Below are 11,550 nucleotides of genomic sequence, written 5' to 3' on the forward strand. Positions count from 1 at the left end.
GTTTGAGAATTCTAACGCCCGCTGGATCTTTTTCGAGATATGTCTTGCGCTGCTTGTCAGGGACATTCTTCATCGACTTGAAATCATCTTGGCATTTGAGTTTGATGCCCCACCGAGTTTTTCTATCATCCGCACCGCTGTAAACGCCGATGAGTGTGACGCCGTCGATGGTGACCCCACGGTGACGCCCTTTCTTCTGCCCTATAGCGGTCTGGAGCTCTTCTCTTATTTCATATAACATGTCTTCGCGCAGCAAGCGGAAGGTATTATCCAGGTAGTCAGCTGTACGAGTTGCCTCGCCATCAGGATCCTCCAATACGCTGCTCGGGCGAATGAAAGGAGGCTGCTGGCAGAGAATCTCGTCTGCAGTTGGAAGAATGGAGATCTCCCTGAAGTCGTTAAAATCATTATCATGGCGACCACCAGGTCCCCCGACTGCAGTGACAGGTGTACCAGAATTGAATGTGGAAAGGATATGTTGGATACGGTAGCCGATGTCTTTGACTTTCCATTGTGATGAGTCGAGAAGCCTCGTAAGAATACTAGACTTCTTTGCAATGTCACGATAACACGAGGTATTCCCCGTAGTGAGGCACATGAGGCGAAGGAGGAGTGCCGCGAATGCTTCCTGAGCTGGCTCATTGAGATCACCTTGATCAAATGCTTGGGTAAAGGCAGTCCAAAAAATGGGAGGATCAACTATGGTGATGAGTAAGTGATCCAAGACGTCACCGAGGTCTGTTGCTCGGAAGAGATATAGCAGAAGCTTGGTTGCAGGACCATTGAGGAACTGGGAGTTAGTATTGTGACGCATGGCAGCCTGAACTGCGGTTGAGCCTTGGGAGCTCTCCACGATTTTGTGGATGCAGGCTGCAGGGTCTTGCTGTGCACAAATCGCTTCCAAAAAGTGAGCGTAGTTTTGTGCATTTGCAGGAACTCTGCCTTTGAGAATGTCGTTAAAACGTTTCTCAAGCTGAGCTTCACGATTCATGAGAAACAAGCTAGTAGTGATTATGACTCGTTGTAGGTGGTGGGTAGTGATTGAGCGTTGAGCGTTGAGAGTTGAGAGCAAAATTGCGGGCGTTCGTACGTGGGTACTGGGCCTACTAATCTAATTATAGGGCCGCTTTTGGATTGGCAGCGCCACAAACCTAATGAATACTAGTAAGCACTGTACAGTCTTTTGAATGTATGCGACTCGCGAGTCAATTGGCACACGAGATCCAGGGATCTACGCACCATTGGCAACTTGGTGAGAGTCTGGATGTTGTTCGAAAATGATGCATATAAAAACGCAAATCCGAGTACTATTAAAACACTGGCAGGAAATGCAGTTAATTATGAATTCAGCGGCGCTCAGCTGGGCTCATAGTAGTACACACCATCATGTATCAGCCCTGGCTAATCGTGACATGACCATCCATTGATGAACGAAAACCCTGCAATGAGAATGCTAATAGGATGTCGTCTATCATGCAGAGGAGCGGTAGGTGACATTCCTGTAGATAATTTATCAGAGCTGATGGAAATTTGAACTTCATCAGCGCCAACTTCGATGCCGTCTCAGCGAACGTAGGACTTGCACTTGCACGGCAGGATTCAGTGAGTTGTAGTTATTGTGGATGTATATGATCAATGGATGAGAAATTCATCTTTTGAAATACAGATCTCAGAAAGGTCAATCATGATAATCCAATTCCTCGGTCTCACTAATATTATCAATTGATAGTAGATCATACCCAGTGCTGTCCACAATACTGAATATGATTGAATATTATTTGGATTATATTCGAATACCCTGAATATAATACATAGGTCCTGTATTCCTAGTCATGAAGATTATGGGTGAATATGTTACAATACATTATGAATACAATACATTACGGTCACTGTATGTATCCATATTCTGAATACCTACAGTTGAAGATTGGTGGCCCGGGAACACGAACGAAGAGAGACAAATTGACCGCAGACAACGTGAACTGTACAGTTTATCTACAAATTTCCCACACGCCAAAATTCAGCAGAATCGGAAACACTGCGACTTTCGCACTTCAAATCAAAAACATGGCCATATCTGGCGGCCGCAGCACTGATCAGCTTCTCGCCGACCTTCAAAATGCAATCACAGGCCTGCCATTGACTACTATGTACACTAGTTTTGCATCCGTGCATACGAGTTGCATACTTCAACGACCAGAACTTATGGCCCACTAGGAATCTCGGCCGTCGTGCTTAGTGCTGCCGTGGTCCGGTTCAGAACCACGGTTCGAACCGGACTTTTGGTCCGGTTCTGGACGGTTCAGTCCACGGTTCTGGTGTCAGCCCGAACCGAACCGGAAATCGGTTCTCGGTTCTAGGTCCTGCCGAACCGTTCTATTTTGGTTCAGCCTTGCTGAACCATTCTGAACCCTTCTCAACTCTGACTTCGACGCCACTTACTTCGACGTCGACCGAACTTCGGGATTTGCACTCTACTCTTCTGCCTTTAGCCTTTTTGAAGGTACGTATTAACTAATCAAAATTTTGATTCTCTCACACACTGACATTTGTTCAAATATGTCACAGATATTGATCACCCACGCACTCAGATCCATCTCTCCTCGTGCACTTCCTTTCCCTTGCGCTACTTTCCCTGGATCCACGCCACGTGTTGACAACACCACTGGGGACCCTGTCGCTGTCAGCAACTATGTCCCCAACTACATTGCCAAACGGTAGCATCCTCATCCATATTTCCTTGCCTGTAACTCATTCCTTTCAACTAGCATTAATGACTTTATTCCCCCCTCCCAAGTCAATTTCATCAAGTTCAGCGCCCTCTCGCTACCTTCAGCATCCTCTCGCTACCTCTCTGACTCAGGGATTGGTGCTCAATCTCACGCTGCTGCTCACCGCCATCTCACTCTGCTGCTCGCTGCCATCTCACTCTGCTGCTCGCTGCCATCTCCCGCTGCTGCTCGCCGCCATCCTCGTCAACTCTAACGGATCTCCTTGGATATCGTTGTCCATATTTTCCCTTGCATAGGCTCTTCATGAGCCTGACCTGCCCGTGACCCACATTCTGCTCACGAGTTGCTCGGAATCGCATATTTGTAAAGCCTTTCAGATCGAAGAGGCGCGCCCGCTGGTTGTGAGGCAACTCTCGTGCGCGATGGCCTTGCGTCGCGTGTGCTTTTCTGCGGCGGTAGGCCCTCGTCAGTTTGCATTGTTTGTCAGGTTGTAATCTTGCACTGACTCAGTGACTGTCGCTGTGCTTGCGGACCTTCTGCTGCTGTCACAAATCTTGGCCCTGGTCTGGGCAGGGATGTGCAGACAACGCTGACACAGCTACGGTCTGTTATGGATATCCCTACAAACAGCACTCTCCCCGTGAATATCTATCTCTTGTCCATTCGCGCAACTATGCTTCTGACCTCTCAAAATGCAGCTAGCACTAACTGAATTCCTCGACAACCTCCACACCTTCCAAACTCTCCATTCACATCCAGCGCTCTTTAGGGCTCCCATTTCTGACAGCAGCAGTAGAAGCAGAGGAGCATGCAGTGCTATGTTAGACTAGTTACTCGATGTCAGTAGATCTACAATGTCAATTTTTGTTGCGCTTGAAAAAATTTCGGTTCGGTTCGCGTTCGGACCACAAAAAAACCGAACCGGACCGTTGAGAACGGTTCTTGATGGTCCGGTTCTGGGTTCGACGATTTTGCAGAACCGGACCATGGTTCGGTTCTCGGTTCTCATCCAGGACCCTCTGAACCGGACCGAACCGGACCACGGCAGCACTAGTCGTGCTCACATTTTGCTTGAACACCTTTACAAGACTTATACGACCAACGACGGCACCATTAGAAAAACATCCGCTACCATTCCCACATCAGTCCCAGCCTCGCCATCAAAATCTGCCCTCATTGCAGCTTTGACTATGTCTCGCAGTGGTTCCTCTACAGTTCAAAACGAGGTAGACGTCTATCTAAGTGGTCTCTACCCTTGTCCACCTGAACAAATGACCAATCCCCTTCAGTGGTGGAAGGTGAGTACACTTCTCGTATAATTTCTACTGAAAATGTCTCACTGTAGTCTTCGCAGCAACATGAGACGACATTTCCTATCCTGTCGCGCATTGCTCGTGATGTCCTCGCTATACCCGCTGTCAGCGTTGCCGTTGAACACTTGTTTTCCAGTAGCAAACACACCCTTTCTGATTCATGCTCCTCGATGACTGCAGAGACTGCTTCTGCCGCTGTCATTACCAAGGAATTGTTGAAGCTTGGCCTTGGTGATGGAATTCAGTACCTCGATGGTGTTTCTATCCATTAAATATGAATAGATACGAATACCTATGAATACGATATGAATAAAATAACACTATCATTAAATATCTCGGGGCGGATTGAGAATATAATATGGTTAGAATAAAATATGCCCTCGAGATTATTTTATTCATATTTGGACAGCACTGTCTGATTCATATACCGCTTCTTATATTTTGTTCGTTCAAGAAAATCACTCATAGCATCGATTGCAAAGCTAGTCATACCCTGTCATAGGGCCGTATCTCGGACCTTTGCTACCGAGTACTATTTTTGACATGTTCGAGGACTGAAACCCATGACCTGATGGACGCTTGGTCTTGCAGTTATAACCTCAGGTTGCAGACATGATTCCCAGCATTGACTTACATCTCTGGCTACCATGTCTAAAGGGGTTGCTCTCATCACTGGTGCTGGTCAAGGCATTGGCCGTTCCATTTCTCTTAAGCTGGCTGCTGATGGCTTCGACATTGGACTCAGTGATATTCCTACCAACAAGTCGAACCTCGAGGAAGTCGCACGGGAGATAACGGGGACTTATGCAGGACGAAGGGCCTGCGTACTTCTTGCAGATGTCACAGTCGAAGACGACGTTCGTAAGATGATGGACGGCGTTGTGACCGAGCTTGGTGGTCTGGATGTCGTGAGTATAGATACCAGAGCATCGAATTATTCTCACCATTGATGCCACTTTAAGATGGTCGCAAATGCCGGTATCATTGCCGTCGCACCATTGGTAGAAAGTAAGAAATTTGGCTCTGTGAATCATATCTGCAACGTTGTACTGATTTTGCTTGACTAGCTACATTGGCAGACTGGGAAAAGATCTTTGCTGTCAATGTTACGGGCGTGTTTTTAAGCTACAAATACGCCGCTCGAAAGATGATTGCCTTGAATGAGACCCACAAACGAGGTCGACGCATCATCGGCGCCAGCTCCCTAGTAGGGAAACGAGGTGTGTATGTCCATACGTAGGTTCTAACGCTAATACATTCTTTCGCACAGGTGAACAAAATCTTAGCGCGTATTCTGCTTCCAAGTTTGCAGTCCGAGGGATTACACAGTCTGCTGGTATGATGTCTATCTACATTGCGTTCCGACAATTTTGACAAGTGATCATATGTCAGCTATTGAACTCGGATGCCACGGTATCACCGTGAATGCCTATGCTCCAGGACCAATCATGACGGCTATGAGTGAGTGAAGCCATAAACAAGATATCTCGTGATGCAAGCTGAGCTTCAAAGTCGACGAACTAAATGAGGCAAGCATGAAGCTGACGGGGTCATCTGACCCTAGTTGCTATAACGAAAAGGTAAGACAAGACAACAGGGCTGTTCTCATGATTTCGCTCAAGTTTGCTTCTTTCTTGGTAGTCTAAGAAGAATACGTGTGTCGGGTATTTGGGGACTCCAGACGACATTGCAGGACTGGTCTCTTACATTGCCTCCGCAGAATCTCATTTTATCACAGGTAAGCATTATAGAACCTTCTTTGCGGTCTGTCTTGCTGATGTGAAATAATCAACAGGGCAAAGTGTAAGTGCTACTTTGAGAGCCTGTGCACGAAGACTGACAACTGTGTAGATCACGATCGATGGTGGGATGCGCTTTGATTAAATCTTGCTAGTTGGTGTAGTGTTTATGACTTCCATACGCTAAAGCCTGCAGTTGTATCATTTCATGTACAATAGCCTACTATAGGCAAGCTCTCGCTAACGTTCAGGAACATCATGCCATTGATATTACCTCGCATGTCGGGGTACCGCTTAAGTCAGGTCCGCATCACATCCTCCTTCAAGTTTTGCGCAAAATGCTGTCTGGAATATGCTGCGATATCTACAATTGGTCTGCAACGCTGTCAAGTCCATGACACTATGTAAACTATACATGGACGATGCAGGTAAGTACGAAGTCGATAAGTCCAAATAACCGTAGTCTACATATGAAAGCCACTCCACAAAGAACCTGTTGTCCGTTTATCCAACAAATTTTGATATGCGATTCAAGTCCATTGAAACCGTAAGTCCCAAGTCTCAGCTTGAGCATTATTGTCTATCTGACACTCAGATCTCAGAGTCCAGACGCAGAAGAAACTTCCTGAAAAGGTAAATGTTCAACTTCATTGGAGACATAGCGGACCCGCAACAGCATACATACCGATGCAATGCAACTACAATCCACATAATGACGCATCCACTTGGGTTGCCATAGTATCCACTCTTCCCAGCTCAACGGCCAGGCCACCAGTCAAGGTGTTCATGGCCTGCCTCTGAAACAGTGAAGCCGGTTTTGGATACGTCAACCGCGAGGATAGTAACAGATTTACCCCCGTATGTGACGTTATAGCAGGCCCCGCACGCAGCGGAATTCCACCCCGTCACGGTGTAGACACCGCCGACATTAGGGAATGTGGGAAGTGAATCAAGGGTCGTGTATCCCTTTGTCTGAAGCCCGTTGGCACCATCTGAACAAGCGACGCTGGAAAGGGAGAGGGAGCCGTTATCGTACGTGCTGTCATATGAAAGGGTTTCTGTCGTTTGTGCTAAGGCGGAAAGGACAAAGACGGAGATGGAGAACAGGACAGATGAGAATTTCATGATGCAAGGCGCTTTGCTTGTGAGGTGGATGAAGTGTGGTAGTGTAGCTGAGGAATGAATGAGCTGAAAGTTGAGGCCCGATGTGCAATTTGCTTTTTAAAAGTCGCCTCCCTTTATGCGTTTATGTTTCGACTTCTCCGTTGGATACATGCACCCTAAAACGTCAGTACATGTGGCCGTATGGTGTCTCGAGAGAATCGTCGCACTCGGAAAGTCATGACCGCATCATTTGGGTCATTAATTCGCGTTGAGAAGAGTAATAGTCAATGAAAGAATCAAATACACTCGCGAGTGTAATAGAATTATGGAAGACTGAGCTTCGGCGATTGATCATAATTTTCCGATCGGCATGGAAACCACTGTCTAGTCTGTAAATTCTACCCTGCCGATGCTAGAACGTGTCTTATTGTTTAGCGGAAATGATGGAATCTGTATTGCCACACTCACTGACTGAAGGAACACGATGCAGAAAAAACACAGCTTGACCGGCAACAGTGTGGCGCGAAAAACCATGGAACTGGTATCAACGAGACAGTTAAAAGAAGCGAACCTGTCGGGTAAATTAGTCAGACCTACTGGTAACTGAGGTGGCGGGAGCCTGGCTGCCTGAGTGAGAGTCAGAGAAGCAAGGCCTAGTAGCCAGATATATACAAGCATACGGAACAACCTGGTGGCACCCGGGGCTGGCCTTGTCTACATTGGGAACAGGCTTTTACAGTCCTCCGGGCACTTGGACCCGACGAAGTATATATCATGAGAGAATTTGCACACGCAAGAGACTAATCCCCTATATTTTTTGCAAGTGAACGAGCAGCACTATATCCATGCAGAGAACGGCGATTGCGGGAAGGCGGCCCTGCGCACACCTGTCATGAGCTGGCGCTTCTCATGATGATTCTTGTTGATAACGGGTCTGTCAACCAGTACCAATTTCCGGGCGATCCTTTCTATCCGAGATCAAGCTTAAGCTTGATTGTTGGCTATCTTGTAGCGTATAGCGCTGCGTGTATAGATGGTGATCGAGTGCTAACCTGAAGGATTTAAGTGCAAGGCTATGATGGGTTCGGAAGCGATAGAGAAGGCGTGGGCTGGACGTTGTCGTGCCGATGGTAGCCTCCCTTAAACCGAGCTGATGACGGACATTTAACTTCCTTCTAATGTGTTGGGAGGTTTGAGGGCGTACGACGATGAAGGTACTTACAGTACATCATGTACACATGAACTTTCAACAGCAAATATGGTCTCTGCGACCTCGCCTCAGTGGCTGACAAAGTGACAGGCATCCCGAGAATTTGCCAATGATGGCACCAACAGCAGCCCGAGGTAGCCAGCGCCTGTTTCAAACGTTACCAGGGAGAATGTGTGTGCTACAGTGTGTTTGATTTGCATAAGCAAAGGGCAGTAGTCAATGCAAAATATCAAAAGTAAACTTGAACGCCTCCAGGTGCTGTTACAAGTGAAAGATGAGAATATACGAAAGAGGATGATAATGAAGGACTGACGATAGGACAAAAGATGCTTGAGACATATGATTCCTACCAATTCGTACATGCGACTTGTGTTGAGGATCATTGCATGTAGAATGCAGTGCGTATCTCCGAGTCGTTGTCGTTGTCCAACACATCTCCAATGGGGTAAAATTATTTCCCAAGAAGTTAGCGCCTAGAGGCTATGTAAATGCCAAATGTTCGGCTCGCGGAGATAGCTTCACAGCAGCACCATGAATGCCACAATTCTACCCACCTTTATTGTACCAATTAACCAGGCGCATTTCAATCTCAATACATCTAACGTTGCTGGATTCCTCGGTGGCGATGAAGTTATCGCTGCGATGGCCACTGTGCATCTCTATCGTGGGAGGCGCTGGCTAGGCTGGTATAATTCACCAGGAAGCTATACCGTCGCCAAAAAGTTCGGGCAGCTCTCAAGCTCAAGATTCTGGGATGGTCTTTTCCCTGGCCCAAATCTCACACCCGCTGAGGTATTTGGGCTAGATGGAAAACCTGGCCCTCGTTATTGGGGTGTTTTCTCGGGTACAGAGATGATCACTGGTCACCTGGCGTACCTCATGGTACAGAGGTCGAAAGAAGTTGAGCCAGAAGCGGAAGTGGAAGGGAGGGAGACTACACCTCTGTCCGTCACCATCGTCGATGTCGGAGACGCAGATGTGAAGCACTTGGACCGGGCGCCTATGATGAGCATCCATCATGCTCTCTTGGCTGCTATTCCCATTACCATCAGTCTCGCGACGTGCATTACTTCTGCTGCTTCAGGAGATTGGCTAGCATTTTCCCTCATCATGTTAGGAATCATTTCAAGTGGCGTATCTTGCCTTGTCATGGGCACCGCTCAAGTCGAATTTGCTTCCGTTAAGGAAGCCGCTCCGGGTGTACCGCCTGCAGACGGCATACTCCTCATGCGAAGCGATGTAGTCATCCTCAGAGGTGCAGAGAAAGACATCGATCCGATAACCAAAGGGAAATTTGATCTGAAAATCCCTGGCGGCCCAGAGTTCAGACGAATCGGACTCTGTTCGCTTCTCCTCCTCGCACAGTTCCTTCTCCAGCTCCTTCTTATCCCTCAGGCAACAACGTTCGGTCAGATCATGTTCATCGTATCGCTTGTAGCCTCGTGGGCATACAACTCATTCCTGTCGTCACTGGAGCCGGAGAAAATACAAACCGATATCCTGTTGAAAGCGCTTCATCATCCACCCATGTTGAAAATTGCACTAAAAAACAGAGCTGCTCAGGCAGTTTTTGCATGTTTGGTCCTCAGCGATAATACCCGAAGGCCTCCGAATTCTGACTTCAAGCCAAAAGAGGTGTTACAATGTTTCATTCCAAACGAAACAAGAGTATGGAATACATGGAGAGACAAAGTAGTGGAAGAACTAGAAAAACACGGTGAAGAAAAGTCGTTCGATCTTAGCTCTAGCGATCTGTCCGAGTTTAAAGTTGGTGAGAAGGATCTCCTGAAGTCATTGCTTCGTGATGCCCGCAATGCGTATCAAGGTTACCAGAATCACATACACAAGATCAGGTCGATTTCTTCGTCAAACGAGGAACGACCATCTTAACCAGACTACTATGTCCGAAGTTGTATTTAATACTTGTTGTAACATAGCATCCATTCCGCAATAAGTCCTAGTACAAATGAATATACCGCATGACTCGAAACTCCTCAACTTCCGGAACTGGACAACGCCATGCATCAGGCGTGCTCCAACTCATACCACCATCTCCCCCATCGCCTCCACGACCCTTGACCCAATTTCACTCTTCTTCTGCGAGGCCGTAGTTGATGCGCTCGCACTACGGGCCCTAGGAGTGAGAAAATCGACTGCGAGCCTAGACCCTGTGGGGATCATCGGTAGCACCTGTATTATCTTCTCCGCATCTGGCACGAATTCGGCAGGATCGACAACTTTGGGTGTAGCGCGCCCGCGTCGAAAATGGTACTTGGGGCGTGTAAGAGTGACATTGGCATCGGATTGAGCTCGCTTGAGCTTCGAGACCTGCATAGGCGTTGTAAGGCTTGTCCTTTGGGAGTGCGAACGGAGCAGGCGGGTAGGTTGTGCTGTGGGTGAAGATGCAAAGGGGAGGCGAATTACAACTTCGCGCGGGTGGGAGTTGTTTCTGGAGAGACGAGCACTGCGTCGACGCTGTACATTCCTTGAGTGCTGGTCATGGAGCTAACGACCTCGCTGCTGTCTGACGCAAGCAGAGGAGAGGCTGAAACGTCAAGACTCTCGAGGAGGCGTGAGCCCGACGTAGTAGGCACACGACCAGGTGGGGTATTGGCGTTCTCTGGTGAAGCACGCCTTCGTTTTTTCAAAGGTTCCTCCTGTTCTTGTTCCTCCCTGAGCATTTCCAAGCGCGGGCGACGCATGGCAAGCGGGCTAGAAGGAGTAACCATAGCTCGTTCGTCCATTGTACTCGAGTCAATATCCACATCCCAGGGTGCTTCATCTAATATCGCATTCATGCTCTTTATCCGTACCGCCCTAGGTGCGCCTGGAACGGGTGGGACTGATTCTCGTGCTGTCTCTGCGCGGATCCCAGTTAGGACTCTATCGCTCTCCGAACATCTCATCTTCTACATCATCACCACATGCAATTTGCAGTGCCTTTGGCAGACGTGAATTGATGTTCTGAGCAACCCGCACAATTCAGCGAGGCATGGTAACAAGGTCCTCATGGCAGCAGAACGGTGCACGTTGGAAGGATGTAATGATGATGCTGTCGGTGGATAGAGACGCGGTCTGAAGAGCGACCGCGGGGGGAGGAGTGTAATAAAGGGGGCGACTGATTGATGGCCTTACAGTGTCCGTAGAGTGTGAACGTGGACGGGAATGTATACCGATTTGAAGCGGAGAACGCAAGAGAGAAGTTACACCCGAATGGGAGTCTGGGATTTGGCGAGAGGGACGGAAGAGACAGGCATAGACGAAGATCTGTTGGTGAAACGCATGGCAATCACTGAAAAGAGGAAGTTGGTGGGATGTTATCAACTTGAAGAGCAGCCATGAAATATAACAACTGATTCAGTGGAGGCTGACTGCGAAGCATTCACGCAGGAGTGGTCAGCCACTACTTGCAGTTGATGATGTCCTCGAGATTATCCACGGGGTGTCGGTGC

At 48.0% G+C, this 11,550-nt stretch overlaps 6 protein-coding genes across 6 annotated transcripts; 3 read left to right on the top strand and 3 right to left on the bottom strand.

Moving 5' to 3' along the window:
• Window positions 1–118: 118 nt before the first annotated feature.
• On the bottom strand, window positions 119–991 carry F5147DRAFT_591816 (uncharacterized protein; the record flags this gene model as incomplete). Its single annotated transcript, XM_041432198.1, has 1 exon — window positions 119–991. A coding segment is annotated over one exon (873 nt), but the record flags the coding sequence as incomplete, so codon positions are not given.
• Window positions 992–2,559: 1,568 nt separating this feature from the next.
• Window positions 2,560–2,985, top strand: F5147DRAFT_784557 (uncharacterized protein; the record flags this gene model as incomplete). Its single annotated transcript, XM_041442864.1, has 2 exons — window positions 2,560–2,717; window positions 2,769–2,985. The coding sequence occupies 2 exons, from the start codon at window positions 2,560–2,562 to the stop codon at window positions 2,983–2,985; spliced, it is 375 nt and encodes a 124-aa protein (XP_041284098.1).
• A 1,499-nt stretch (window positions 2,986–4,484) lies between these two features.
• F5147DRAFT_739539 (NAD(P)-binding protein) lies at window positions 4,485–6,048 on the top strand. The gene is made up of 9 exons (XM_041439451.1): window positions 4,485–4,953; window positions 5,008–5,053; window positions 5,113–5,265; window positions 5,316–5,381; window positions 5,438–5,506; window positions 5,558–5,625; window positions 5,687–5,783; window positions 5,841–5,848; window positions 5,897–6,048. Exons 1-9 carry the CDS (start codon window positions 4,693–4,695, stop codon window positions 5,927–5,929), a joined length of 801 nt encoding a protein of 266 aa, XP_041284099.1. The 5' UTR covers window positions 4,485–4,692; the 3' UTR covers window positions 5,930–6,048.
• Window positions 6,049–6,340: 292 nt separating this feature from the next.
• Window positions 6,341–7,016, bottom strand: F5147DRAFT_358225 (immunomodulatory protein). The gene is made up of 2 exons (XM_041429371.1): window positions 6,470–7,016; window positions 6,341–6,409 (listed from the first exon to the last, which is right to left on the bottom strand). Exon 1 carries the CDS (start codon window positions 6,907–6,909, stop codon window positions 6,541–6,543), a length of 369 nt encoding a protein of 122 aa, XP_041284100.1. The 5' UTR covers window positions 6,910–7,016; the 3' UTR covers window positions 6,341–6,409; window positions 6,470–6,540.
• A 1,593-nt stretch (window positions 7,017–8,609) lies between these two features.
• On the top strand, window positions 8,610–10,053 carry F5147DRAFT_623400 (uncharacterized protein). The gene has a single exon (XM_041432638.1). The coding sequence runs from the start codon at window positions 8,630–8,632 to the stop codon at window positions 9,986–9,988; it is 1,359 nt and encodes a 452-aa protein (XP_041284101.1). The 5' UTR covers window positions 8,610–8,629; the 3' UTR covers window positions 9,989–10,053.
• F5147DRAFT_739545 (uncharacterized protein) lies at window positions 10,054–11,317 on the bottom strand (the record flags this gene model as incomplete). Its single annotated transcript, XM_041439452.1, has 4 exons — window positions 10,054–10,573; window positions 10,609–10,989; window positions 11,012–11,062; window positions 11,099–11,317. Coding segments are annotated over 4 exons (1,086 nt in total), but the record flags the coding sequence as incomplete, so codon positions are not given.
• Window positions 11,318–11,550: the final 233 nt, after the last annotated feature.

Source organism: Suillus discolor (assembly GCF_016758755.1).
Source record: "Suillus discolor strain FC423 chromosome Unknown F5147scaffold_606, whole genome shotgun sequence".
NCBI classification, from domain to species: Eukaryota; Fungi; Basidiomycota; class Agaricomycetes; order Boletales; family Suillaceae; genus Suillus; species Suillus discolor.